This window comes from Meles meles, chromosome 21 (assembly GCF_922984935.1).
Source record: "Meles meles chromosome 21, mMelMel3.1 paternal haplotype, whole genome shotgun sequence".
Taxonomy (NCBI): domain Eukaryota; kingdom Metazoa; phylum Chordata; class Mammalia; order Carnivora; family Mustelidae; genus Meles; species Meles meles.
Genome location: NC_060086.1, coordinates 32,074,742 through 32,086,845, shown reverse-complemented (window position 1 = coordinate 32,086,845; position 12,104 = coordinate 32,074,742). Strand labels below are relative to the sequence as shown.

The 12,104-nt window shown below is 43.4% G+C and overlaps 2 protein-coding genes across 8 annotated transcripts in view; one reads left to right on the top strand and one right to left on the bottom strand.

Moving 5' to 3' along the window:
* The window catches only part of MARF1 (meiosis regulator and mRNA stability factor 1), a 39,919-nt gene extending 30,563 nt beyond the window's left edge, over positions 1-9,356 (bottom strand). For 6 of the 7 annotated variants that reach the window (XM_045992825.1, XM_045992826.1, XM_045992829.1 and 3 more), the window contains exons 1-5: positions 9,240-9,356; positions 5,506-5,707; positions 2,683-3,372; positions 1,762-1,936; positions 614-840 (exon numbers count right to left, since the gene is read on the bottom strand). In XM_045992825.1, the coding sequence (XP_045848781.1) occupies positions 614-840; positions 1,762-1,936; positions 2,683-3,372; positions 5,506-5,649 (1,236 nt within the window). In that variant the 5' untranslated portion in view covers positions 5,650-5,707; positions 9,240-9,356. The remainder of the gene's footprint in view (positions 1-613; positions 841-1,761; positions 1,937-2,682; positions 3,373-5,505; positions 5,708-9,239) is intronic. The other variant, XM_045992830.1, reaches the window with a different exon arrangement.
* The window catches only part of NDE1 (nudE neurodevelopment protein 1), a 37,054-nt gene continuing 34,016 nt past the window's right edge, over positions 9,067-12,104 (top strand). The window contains exon 1 of the mRNA XM_045992834.1: positions 9,067-9,086. The gene's annotated coding sequence lies outside the window, so the exon portion shown is untranslated. The remainder of the gene's footprint in view (positions 9,087-12,104) is intronic.

Below are 12,104 nucleotides of genomic sequence, written 5' to 3'. Positions count from 1 at the left end.
ATGTGTTTATTTCTGTTAAAGCCGCCAGACTCACTGAAAAGTCTCCAGAGCAAGGAAAGGTTTTGAGAGCTGCTTCAACTACATGCAATACACAGTAGGGTTTATTGGTTTTTTTAAGGAGCACAAATATAAAATTGTAGGTAAAATGGCATGATCAACAGAATTACTTGTCTAAGAGTCAAAAGAACTGGATTCTAGTTCCAGCTTAACAGACTGTGCAGCCAATCTGGATTTAAATCCTAGCTCATCCGTTTATTGGCCATATGATTTTTAAAAAGTTGCTTAACACCCTGGTGCTTCAGTTGAATTTGTGTATTTCAAATAAGAAATCCTATGAGCCCTTTCCACAGAGCAGTCATGGAAGTCAAAAGGAAGAATATAAATGTATGTAACCATCATATTAGCAGAGCACTAGTCACATACAAACAGATTACTGAAAGATCAGTTATGATTAAATGATTTCTAGTACGTCAGATGTGATCTTTTGATAATTTCCTTACTTGCAAACTCAGCACAAATGTATATGAAACTTTAAATTAAAATTTAAAAAATTTAAAAAAAAACCCACATGTGCTTATTCTTCTATCATAATAGAATGAAATTATTATTTTACCTGGCAATTATTCAGCTCTTGAATAACTTCTTTGTTTTCTTTACTAATGTCGCACACACAGATGAATTCTGCTTCTCTGTGGCCTTTAAAAAACTTCTCACGGATTCTCTGTACAACAGCAGTAGCTGAGCGGCCAGAGGGAACTGAACAGTTTTCAATATCCCAAAAAACTCCAATGGGGGGTAAATTTTCCAGCACCTGTCCGGCTAGTGCAACTTCTGGTGACCCTTAGGAAATGTTAACACTTTCAATCATACATAGTGAAAAACAATGGCAAACTAAAATAAACAGGTAGCTACCTATCATTCTGAGCGGCAAGAAAATGAAGTTACTGATTGATGTTAAGCTTAAGGACACCGACCTCACCGGTTGACCTAATGGCACAACCGCAAGCTCTAATAGTATCTCTAAGTAATTATTCCTATTTTTCAGGAGAGAACAAATCTAAAGGCCAAGTTACTTCAAGCCCACAATAAATCCACTGCAAAGCATGAGCCGTTCTCATGCTGGGCGTAATGCGTCTCTGAACACTAACGTGGAGGTAGATGGACACTGCAGCTCTGGGACCTGATCGTCACGATCTGCCCATGCTTGTCTACCTGCTCAGTACGGAAGACCCATGAAGAGGTGACAAAGGGTGAACTTGATACCATCCTTGATTTAAAAAAAAAAAAAAAATTTAACCTGCATTAACATCTGATTTAATATTTAAAAAAAATCTTTTCAAAAGATAAAATACCACATTAACTACTTTCTTGGGGAAATGATATTTAGGGTTTTTTTCAATGAGTTTTTCATCAACCATTACTATATCTTTCTAAATATTAAGTATTTCTACAGAGTGTACAACTAACAGCAGGATTATGAGCCTAAGTTGACAAGGAGTCCCCTCTAGCACTGACTTCTCCTAATACTATGCCCCTATTTTTCTTCTGGTTTCAAGTAGCCGTAGCTCAACATGAAAAGCAAATGGCTTGCTGGTCTATAAGGATAAAAAGATTTTTTTTACCAAGAGGTAGAAATGGAGACTTATATACCCAGTAGCTTCAGAACCACAAGGAATCTTTTCAAGGCGATTAAATGCAGTGTTAGTATCAGATACTGAGAACTACTTAAATATGCACATTTTATACCATACTGTCATTTACCAAATTTCGAAGCAGCTTTGCCTAGACTGGTCGCCAATAACAACGTGGTCTCCTTCCCTGTTCCTTTGGTTCCACAGCCATTACACAGAGGAATAGTAACAGGTGCAGTTTGAGTATTTGGAGGTGGTATATTTGGCCAGACTTTAGCAGCATCAATTATACTATTTCTTGCCGGCTGTTTTAAAAATTTTTTTAAGAAAAGGAGGAGGTTTCAGATACATCATTGCAGAACCTAGAGTGATAAACAACAACTGAAAACACAGTCTGTTTCTTCTTTCTGCCTGTTAACCTCTGACGGAAGGTTTTTTCAATACTTCAGAGCGCTCCCAGAACTATCAGCTATCAATTCATAAGCTCACTTCAAGAAGTGACTTGAAATGATCTGGGAAGATAGTCACGTGATCGTTCTAGGGCATATGTATCCTCCAAAGGTGAGCCCAAGTACACTTTACGGGAAGGTCAGAGATGTCTACTTTAACAGCCGTGTGATCGAGGCCAAGTTCCAAGTCCCTCAAATTGTTATAAAGGAACGACACGGCATGACCTGCATCGCCTGAGTGGGTCCATGTATGAAGTCAGTGGTATGAGAAATCGCAATCGTGCTCTAGCCTTTAAGGTCCAAACAGAACACGAAGCCTTGCCGAACTCGGTTTGCATCACGTAGGAAACTGATTACAGCAAAAGCCTGTAAAAGCATGAACTACATAATGACTCTGCACTTTTGTGGAAGGGCCCTTCCCATTTCACCCTACGCTTCTTTCAGAGGTGAGAGAAGCCACGCTGATGGGGTGAGAGCTACCTCGCAGGAAGAGTCTTCACCCCCGTGCACAATCAAGATTGCTCAAACAACACCTAGCTACGTTCACAAAGTCATTCCTCAAAGGTCAGCTGCACCCAGAGAACAAATAAAAAGATACACACCTTGTTCAGACAGTCTTCGCAGTAAAGTGAGCCCTTTAAACAAACCGGAGGTACCACATTTAGGTGCAAAGAATTGGTGCACAAGTGAGGCGTAAGCTCCGACTGTGAAATGTGCTCTTCCAAATGCCCTGGAGCCCCGCTTGTGAAATCGGAACAGGGGAAGTAGCCAGCAGAGGTGCAGCCCTGGAGAGCCGGGAACTGATGCAGCTTGTGCACGTTACCGTGACATGATTGGAAATGAAGCTTCCCGCAACAGGGCAGGTGTTTGCAGGAAGACAGATTACTTTCTAGACACATGCTGGGAAAGTCACTTGCAATGCCGGCCACACTGTTCCTAGCTGAGGCATTCTGGAGTGAAGACGCAGACTGGAAAGCGAACCCTGACCCTACCTGACACGTGATGGTCCTGGTGCTCTGCGAGTCTAACAGTGCGCCGGGGTGAATGAAGCTACCGGTACCTCCACTACCGCCACCACCGCCACCACCAAAATGCATTGGCGACGTGGAGGGTTCATTAGGGCAATGAGCACAGCAGCTTACTTTGGGGACAGGTGAAAGCTGTATTTTAGGTTGCTGAAGAGAATGGATATCTGGAAGTGGGACTGCTGGAAAAAGCTTAGAGCCAGCATGACGGGGAGATGGCACATCCTTTAATTCCACAGCAACTTTCTTGTTCTCCATGTAATCTTTCTGGGAAGAGAAGATCAGAATGCCAGTCAATGTTATGAGGCCAGTGACTTTTGGTTACTCACATCCTACTGCAATCCAAAAATGGAAATAGCATTCAATCCTGTTTACATAACTCAACCATAACCAAGCGATATGGAATGGCAGCTGAAACCAGGGGCATTCTTCAGAGGCCTGCAGGAGGTGAACGCCGAAGCAGACAGCTAAAATCAAGACCGTGTCCTTCCTCAATTTTAGGAGACTGGGGGAGGGTTCTGCTTACATGTTCAGCAAGGCAGGTTAACCATCTGTGCCTCAGGGACTTCCCTTTGATAACTTCCCCTTGCCTCACAGGGTCTTCTAAAGACAAAACAGGTGGTATGAAAATAACACAGTCACAAACAGCACTCAATAAAGGTGGCTTACAAGCCAAGCACTCTGAGGAAAAGACTTAATAGTTTTTGGAGCCAGAACATAAAGGGTTTGGGAAAGTCCTCCAGATGATTCCAGACATTAAGGATGAGATCAGCCATCTGCCCCAGTGGCCCATCCACGGAGAAGTTTTACAGGTGCTGTTGACATTAAGCAAACTCTAAGATACCATGACCTAAAGCCATAATGCCAACAATTACTTTGCAGCCAGGGACAAGAATCAGAGTAGTTAGAAAACTATTTAAAAATAAGATTCCAGAGAAATCGTTTGTCATATGCCTGTAACGTAGACACAGGAGGCCAGCATATTTACAAGGTTACAGCATGGCTCCTGGGTCAGAGACCTGCCTTGAATGTGATACTCACTGTTTTAGGAACTTAGGTAGGTTACATAACCTCTCTACATTTCAGTTTTGTCAGCCTTCAGTTGGGGACGACGGGACGAACTTCCTATAGTTGTTAGAAGGATAACATGAGAGGGTACATAAAGCACTCAGCAGAGTACCTGGCTACTGAAAGGGGATCTAACCAATCAATAGCCCCGATCGGCTGACTGCAGGAACTATTAAGAGAAAGAGGATGTCCCAATATCGTGAGAGAGACATGCTCTTCACTCAGAGCACAGAAAGGGCCATCTGACTGCTATGATTTCACTCCTTTGGCTGTGGTTCTACACTCATCTGGGAGAGTACACTCATTTGGGAGAAATCTGGATTTTTCACTCGACATTTCCTAAAAGGGAGGAGACAGCAACCGACTGACTGCCAACAAGCAGTGTGTTCTGCTCTCGTGGTAATTACAGTTTAGGCTAGAAACTACTGGCATTCTGATTTAGAGAGATCTGGCTCTTATGGTCAGAGTTGGTTCCCCTGAATCTACTCAATTCTGGGTGCCACAAATAAAATCAGGTTTCTGGATCTGTAAAACTGAGTGCAAACCAGTACCGTGTGACTCTGTAAGGGTCAGGTCCTCCATCCCAGAAGCCCTGTCTGAGCTGCCAACCGTGTTGCCAAGTGTCCCTAATGTAAATGACCTCAATTACTGACACCATGCAAAAGAGATAACTATATAATGAAAACCGGGAGAAGACAGGGAATTTAGTTGAGTTTTTAAATAGTAGCTAATACCCTTTTGTAAATTCATAGTAAAGACTCATGTAAAACCCAAATGCGGTATCAAAAAAGAAAAAAAAAAAAAAGACATAGCAGTGAAATGTGGTAATACGGTGCATGGAATGAAATCAGAAAAAGCCAAAATCACTATGAAAAGGCAAAGGAAGTTACAGACACATTTAAATATTCAAGAGAAATCCGGAATAGAAAAAGACTGCCAATAAGGTTCTATCAATCTTCCCTTGATTTTAAGACTCAAACCTCAGAAGGCTAGAATGAAATAAAATCTACTTTATACTTCCCTCTAATTTGACTCTACAATTTGGATTTTATCTTTGCATTCTGTGACTTCCATAAGAAACAAATCTTCCCCAAATGTTAACGTTAAATATTTAAAGAACCTACAGTTCCTTACACTAGGAGTACAAGAGTTAAAAAAAACTTACGCTCTCCTTGAGTCAGGAATTATAATCATGTGCTATGAGCAGGAATAAGCATGATATAAGGTGAAACTCAGCACAGACTCCAGGGAGAGAGAATGCCCCAGACCAAATGGACCACACATCTATTTGCATAAGGAATTTGCTACATCCTCAGTCTTGCGCATAGTTACCGTTTGGGGACTAAGTGGCAATGTCTGCTCAGGACGAGAAAAGCAATTAGAGAATTTCCAAAGCCATGGCTTAGCATCATTATTTTGTTGCAGCCATCCAGGTGTTCTACTGCAGGAGTCCTCAGTTCCGCTTCCTTCCATCATACAGCCATACAAAGTGGTTCAACATTCTTTCATCTTTCTTTTCTTTCATTCTTCCACCCTGTTAAGAATGAGGTCTCAGTGTTATTTATTTGCCTAAGTACAAGTTTCACTATTAAAATGTGAGACCTGAGGCTCCTGGGTGGCTCAGATGATTAAGCGTCTGCCTTTGGCTCAGGTCAGGATCCCAGGTTCTGGGATCGAGTCCCATGTCAGGCTCCCAGATCAGCAGGGAGTCTGCTTCTCCCTCTCCCTCTCCCCTTGCTTGTGCTCTCTCTCTCAAATGAATAAATAAAATCTTAAAAAAAAAAAAAAAAAGGTGAGACTGCAGGGGCACCTGGGTGGCTCAGTCAGTTAAGTGTCTGCCTTCAGGTCACAATTTTTGGACCCTGAGATCAAGAGCCCTGAGTTGGGCTCCCTGCTCAGTGGGGAGCTTGCTTCTCCCTCTCCCCCTAATTTGTGCGTGCATTCCCACTCTCTCTCAAATAAACTTTTTTTTAAAAAGTGAGACTACAACTGTACTTATGGTACAACTCTATTTATGGTACAATGGCTCCCAACAAGAGATCAGTTCAGCCAAGTGCCAACCTCCTCCAGCCCTGAGCAGGCCTTTTCTATAGTTTTTCTTAATTCTTTGTGACCATCTCTCCCTGAAGACCCTACTGGGGAGGGTGAAAAAGTTAACAAAGAGCATGTAATTTTAGGGAAAAAAAAAATTATGTGTCTTCATTGCCAATTATGAAAGATTCTGAAATGGACTTAATAGCAACCTATCCCGCTGTGTCGTTGATATGACTGTGGAAGGTCCAAATTAAGTGAACTCTGTAGACTCCGTGAATCTGATTCTGCTACAGAACAAGCAAACCAATTTCTTCAGGTAGTTATTACAAAAGTGCAATCTGATATACCACCAAGAAGCTAACCAAGAAATCTCAAGTCACAGCTGTGCTGTATCTACTCCAGTGCTACCGCATTCTTACAAGTCTTAAACAGTACAATAAAAGCAGATCAAATCGATAACAGCCAGTGGGCATGGAGGCAGCCTGCCAACGGTAAGGACGACTGAACCTCATTTCCAAGGCCTCTCCATCATATAGAACCACCACCTATTCTTATCTACAGTGGCCATTTTAAGGTTATCCATGTATCAGAAATTTCACCCAGACATAAAGAAAACCATTTCTTTTAGCGCACTCTCTCTCTCTCCAAGAGGCTCTTCTCAAGAGATTGTAACATCTACATAGTACGGTGAAAGGAGAGAGGAGTACCCTTTCTAAAATATTGAAATGATCACATAAAGCAGGAGCAGGCAAACTATATCCTGCCAGCCAAAACCAGCCCACTGCTTGGATTTAAATGACCTCAAACTAAGAAGGCATTGTGTACTTTTAATTTTGGGGCGGGGAATCAAAATAATATTTTGTGATACTAAATTATATGAAATTCAACTTTTGGTGTCTATAAATAGAGACATTTGTTTAACATGGCCTGTGGTTATTTACACACTACAGCTACCTAGTCCAGTATTTGCAACAGAAACTGCATGGCCCACAAAGCCTAAAATATTTACTATTTGGCCCTTATGTGGAAGTTTCAAAAACTTCATTAAGTTTCAGTTTCTTCCTCTGCAGAGTGTGGCTAATTTCTCTCCCTCCACAGCATGGCTGAGGGGGGAAAATCAGAAAAAGAACCCCACCATCTGTTGCCTTCCCCAATGTAGAGCTTGTGCCAAACACAGGGCTTCTAACATACTGTCTACTAAATAATTATTTGTTAAATTAAGGAATGATTACATCAACTCTTCACCTACAATGTACAGTTGGGGGTTAGTGTGGAAGCAGAAATGGAGTTAATTGCTATAATGACAACAAATTATGATTGTTGTTATTCCTTCTAAACACAGGTCTTGGAGTCCCCCAACAAGCTCCTCCCCAGACCACAGAAATCTGTGATATTCACAATACACAACTTCCACATGCTCTCTCAAATCTCTTCAAGGCCAATCCTGAAAGGGAGCTAGTAGGTAATGCACAATACCAATACAAAAGCCTTTTTATTTAACATTATTTCCTCATTCAGTAATTATTTAATACCTAGAATAGTAACAGGCCTGTGCTTGGCCCAAGAGATACAATGATGCCAATAAACATACAGTAAGATTCATTTACCTAATTTTTTTTCCCCACAGTAAATCTGTGAGATAGGTGAGGGAGAAATAAGCCACAATTTTACAGAGGAGTAAACAAAAGTTTAATTAAGTTTTGTAACTTGCCAAGATCAGATCAACAGAAAGGGGGCAGAGCCAGGCTTGTCCACCCCTTTCCACTACACCAAGATGCCTTCAGTATTACTCAACACAATCAACAGAAAGTACAAATGTACTAGCTTGTTAGTGGCCCGAACCCAGAAAACTTCCCAAGCATTCCTGGAAATGCCACTAAGTACCTTAGGTAGCCAAAGCAAGTTTTCTAATGATCTGAGTGGGATTCTCTGTGCTTAAGAGCACAGACTCTGATGCCAGTCTGTGTATTAATCCCCAATTTTGCTGCTTCCTGTATGTGTCGCGTTGGAGAGTTCACAACCTCTCTGAACCTCAGATCCTATGCGTAAAATGGGCCTGATAATAACTGTAGCATCCTCATAGGGCTGTTGTTGGGGTTTAATGAGGCAATCAAAGTCTAAAACCAAGAAGTGGCCTTCTCTACCCAGGTTTGTCCTGGAACTCCACACCACCCAGTTCTATTACTTTTTTTTTCATAGCCCTCCTATTTAAAATTGTTTATTTGCTTGTTTTTTATTATATGTCTCCCCTACTTGAATATAAACTCCATGACAGCGACATCATGTCTTCTCATTCATTGCTAGGTGTTTCCTGCACCTACCAGTGCCTGGTGCATATCAACAACTGAAGGAGTGAAGGAGTGAAGAGTTCAATAAATATCTCGGAAGACCCTAGTTTAGGTTTTGATTTCCCAGCATGCAAAACAGCATATTTAGCGCTCAGAGAAGTGGGAAAGTCCAAAAGATACAAATGTAATTAGAAAGCTCCGGGAAATACCAGAGAGGTGCTTGGGAAACGAAAATGTGTATCACGGTGTAGCGTTACAATTGTTAGTGGGAGTGGCTCATGTCCTGAGGCAACTCAACACTATCTGTCAAGCCCGAGACTACACCCTAGGGAGTGCTGAACTACGGAAGAGAATGCAAAAACGCTCAAGCAGGTTGAAAACCACCACCCCTTTCTTCCTCTCTTAACCTTCTAAGTGTGCACACTGCTCGGGAAAGGTTGCTCTCCACACCTGGAAGCCCCCCAGGGTGCACGGGGACAGATGCGGACGGGGAGCCAAACACCCCCAAAAAGGGCAGCAGCGGCGCAGCAGTGACAGTCGCGAACGGGCCTGAAAGGGAGACAACCCGAAACTATGGTGGGGGCCTGACAGGTGAATCTCAATTCTCCCCCTCGGAGTAGCCAACCTCCCCCACCCCCGCTAGCAAAGGGCAGGGGAAGTGGGGGGGCTGTCCCGCCTCCAGCTGGTGGCCCCAGAGCAGTGAGCCCGTCTGGAACTAGTCCTCAGAGCTGTCAGCCAACTCACCTCGGCCGCCGGCTCCACCTCCGCTCACATTCCGGCCCCGCCGCCTTCCCCCCGCCCCCCCAAGCCCTTTGTTTTGATTCCCGACTCCGCAGCTCCCGCCGCCGCCGCCAAGCGCACCCTCCACTTCCGCTTCCGCACTTCACCGCCCCTGTCGCAAAACCGACGCCCTTCTCTCCCCCCCTCGCTCCGCCCCTTCCTCCACCCCGCCCCGGCCGCCACGTCCTCCCCGCGCGGGGCGTGCTGGGAATCCCGGGGGGGGCGGGGCCTCGCGGCCCTGCAGCCTCGTCAGGCTCAGTCCCCTCCCGATAAACCCCTAAATAGGGACCTTCCCTGGGGGAGATCCCGGCTTTTTTGGCGAAAACCCCGAGTTTAAGGAGGCCTTCCCCCTGGCTTATCGTGGTGGCGTGGAAAAGAACCTGAAAGCGAAGAATGAGGGGGCTTGTGAGGGGAAGCCGGTGGGCGGGGGGAACCTGCCAATCGGCATTTGATACAACTCAGCTCTTTCGGTCTTTTGAGGGAAGGCGATTTAAACGGGATTTCGATGAAAAACCCGATTGTTTTGGCGCTCTCGCTCGTGCGCGCGCTTCCCACTCCCTCTCTCCCTTGCGTCACGTGATGGCTCTATTTATTCATTTTTTTTTATTAAATGACGCATAATTTCCACAGCATCTTTAATCTAGTGCGACCTAGTGGCGAGTGGAGAGAAAAATAACCGCCGGCGGGCCTTCCCGCGAGGTCCTTCCTGCCGGCGGGGTTTGTCTCGAGGCGGCGACCCAGAGGGCGCAAAATGAAGTGTGTGCTCAGACTCGGCTGGGCGCTGTCACCTACTATTAGGGGATGCTTGTGATTTCAGTTAGAAAACGTCATTTTTAAAAGCCCTGGTCCAGAGCCCGTTGCTAAGTGCATGCGAACTTTCCAGGGACTGGGTGGGGAAAGCCCTGTGAAACCTGTGACTGCTCGTGTGTTAGGTGAATGGGTGATGGGGGTTTGGGGGGCTTTGAGGGTTTTTTCTGGGTGGGGGCAGGTTGGTGCTTTACCATCTTTTAGCTGAAGTAATTTTTTTTTTTTTTAAGATTTTATGTATTTGACAGAGAGACACAGCAGGAGAGGGAGCATAGCAGGGGGAGTGGGAGAAGGAGGCTTCCTGCTGAGCAGGGAGCCCCCCCTGGACCCTGGAATCAGGACCTGAGCTTAAGGCAGACGCTTAAGGACTGAGCTGCCCAGGCGTCCTGAAGTAATTTTTTTTTTTTTTTTTTAAAGCTCAGCACCACGGTCGTTTCTGAAACTGCCAACTGCTCGCTATTTCCTGTTGCCAGTGAGAAAAATGAAACTTACCTAAATCGAGACATATTTAGGATGTGCTAGCTGAATAGGACCTAAAAGTGCACTCCTGAAATTTGCTCAGAAACAGATTAATTTTGCAGATGAATAAGTAGAAATGGCCAAAAGAGTTTTGTCTTGTTTTGTTTCTGCCTGAAGTCTGCAGGGTGAGGCAATTTCATTAGGCAATTTGCAGGAAGTGGGGGGAAATTTCAGGGGAAGCTGACACATCCCTATAGACATCCTTGTAGACTCCTGTTGCAGAGGGCAAGATCAAACATGTAGCTAAAGTGCCCTTTGTGCTTGCTTTTCATTTTCCAGAAGGCAGATGAAACACATACATCATCTGTCTGCTTAGGTATTTATTACTGCTGAGTAAATCTTCATTGTGTCTGTGTGTGGGTATTATTTTCCAGGTGGGACCTAGAACAGATGAAAAACAACCCTGTGTCTAGTCTTGGTTTTTTTTTTTTTTTTTCCCCCTTTCTTTCCCAAAGTACCAAATGAATATGCTTCTCTTCAGAGGAGTTTTTCTTTTTATTCTAGTTGAGTATCACAGGACCACAGACCAAAGTAACATAAAAAAATAAAAAAGGAAACAAAGTAATTGTGGATTTTTTATTGCCTTTTTAAAAAGGTTTTTTGGTCACAAAATAATCCAGATCAGACACATTTTGTTTGACTTTGCTTGGCATTTTTTCCAAGTCCAGAGCTGTGCCTGATCTCAACAGGTTAAACGCTGTAAATAAAGTCAAATCAATTCTACTAAATGGAAAGTTAATGAAAAGCCTGAATTACAGACAATTTTTAATGGAATGCAGTTTTTAGTGTTTTCTGTAGAAAACCAGCAGTCTGCCTAGGCAGACTACCTGAGCCCTTGGAAGCAATTATGAAGTGAAATGCAATTTGATTTTTACATTCCGTTCACCTTCTAAATTACCTAGCTGTCACTAAAGGAGTTTTTCCCACAGCAACTTCTCCTGCCTGTGTCCAATTTAGTGCTTTGAAATAATAAATTACAATGGAGGGACGTAAGCAAGAGAAACTGAGCTCTCTGCTAATTCATATCTAAAAGCTACAAGGAAAACACTGAATAAAGGGAGGAAAAGGTTTTAACATGCTCCAAAATTTTCTTTTCTTGTAAACGTTTTACCCAATAAAAGCCATTTCCTTAAATTATTCCTGAGAACTTACATGATAATCATTTCAGTGTCCTCCCTGTTGTTTTTATGGAAAATGAAGGAAATTGTAAATGAGCTAGTTTAAGTGACTTGATCAATGCCATTCAGGCAGAACTGGTAACTCATGGATTCGTTCTTCAGTTTATCTGTAAACTGGGATGGTTACTCCCTGCCCAGAAACCTCACGGAGCGGTTAGAGTAAAAAAAAAGTCTGAAGATGAAAAAAAGCATCAGAGGAAAAGTTTTTGTTTTTTTTTTAAGATTTTATTTATTTATTTGACAGAGAGAGATCACAAGTAGAGAGGCAGGCAGAGAGAGAGGAGGAAGCAGGCTCCCTGCTGAGCAGAGAGCCCGATGCGGGACT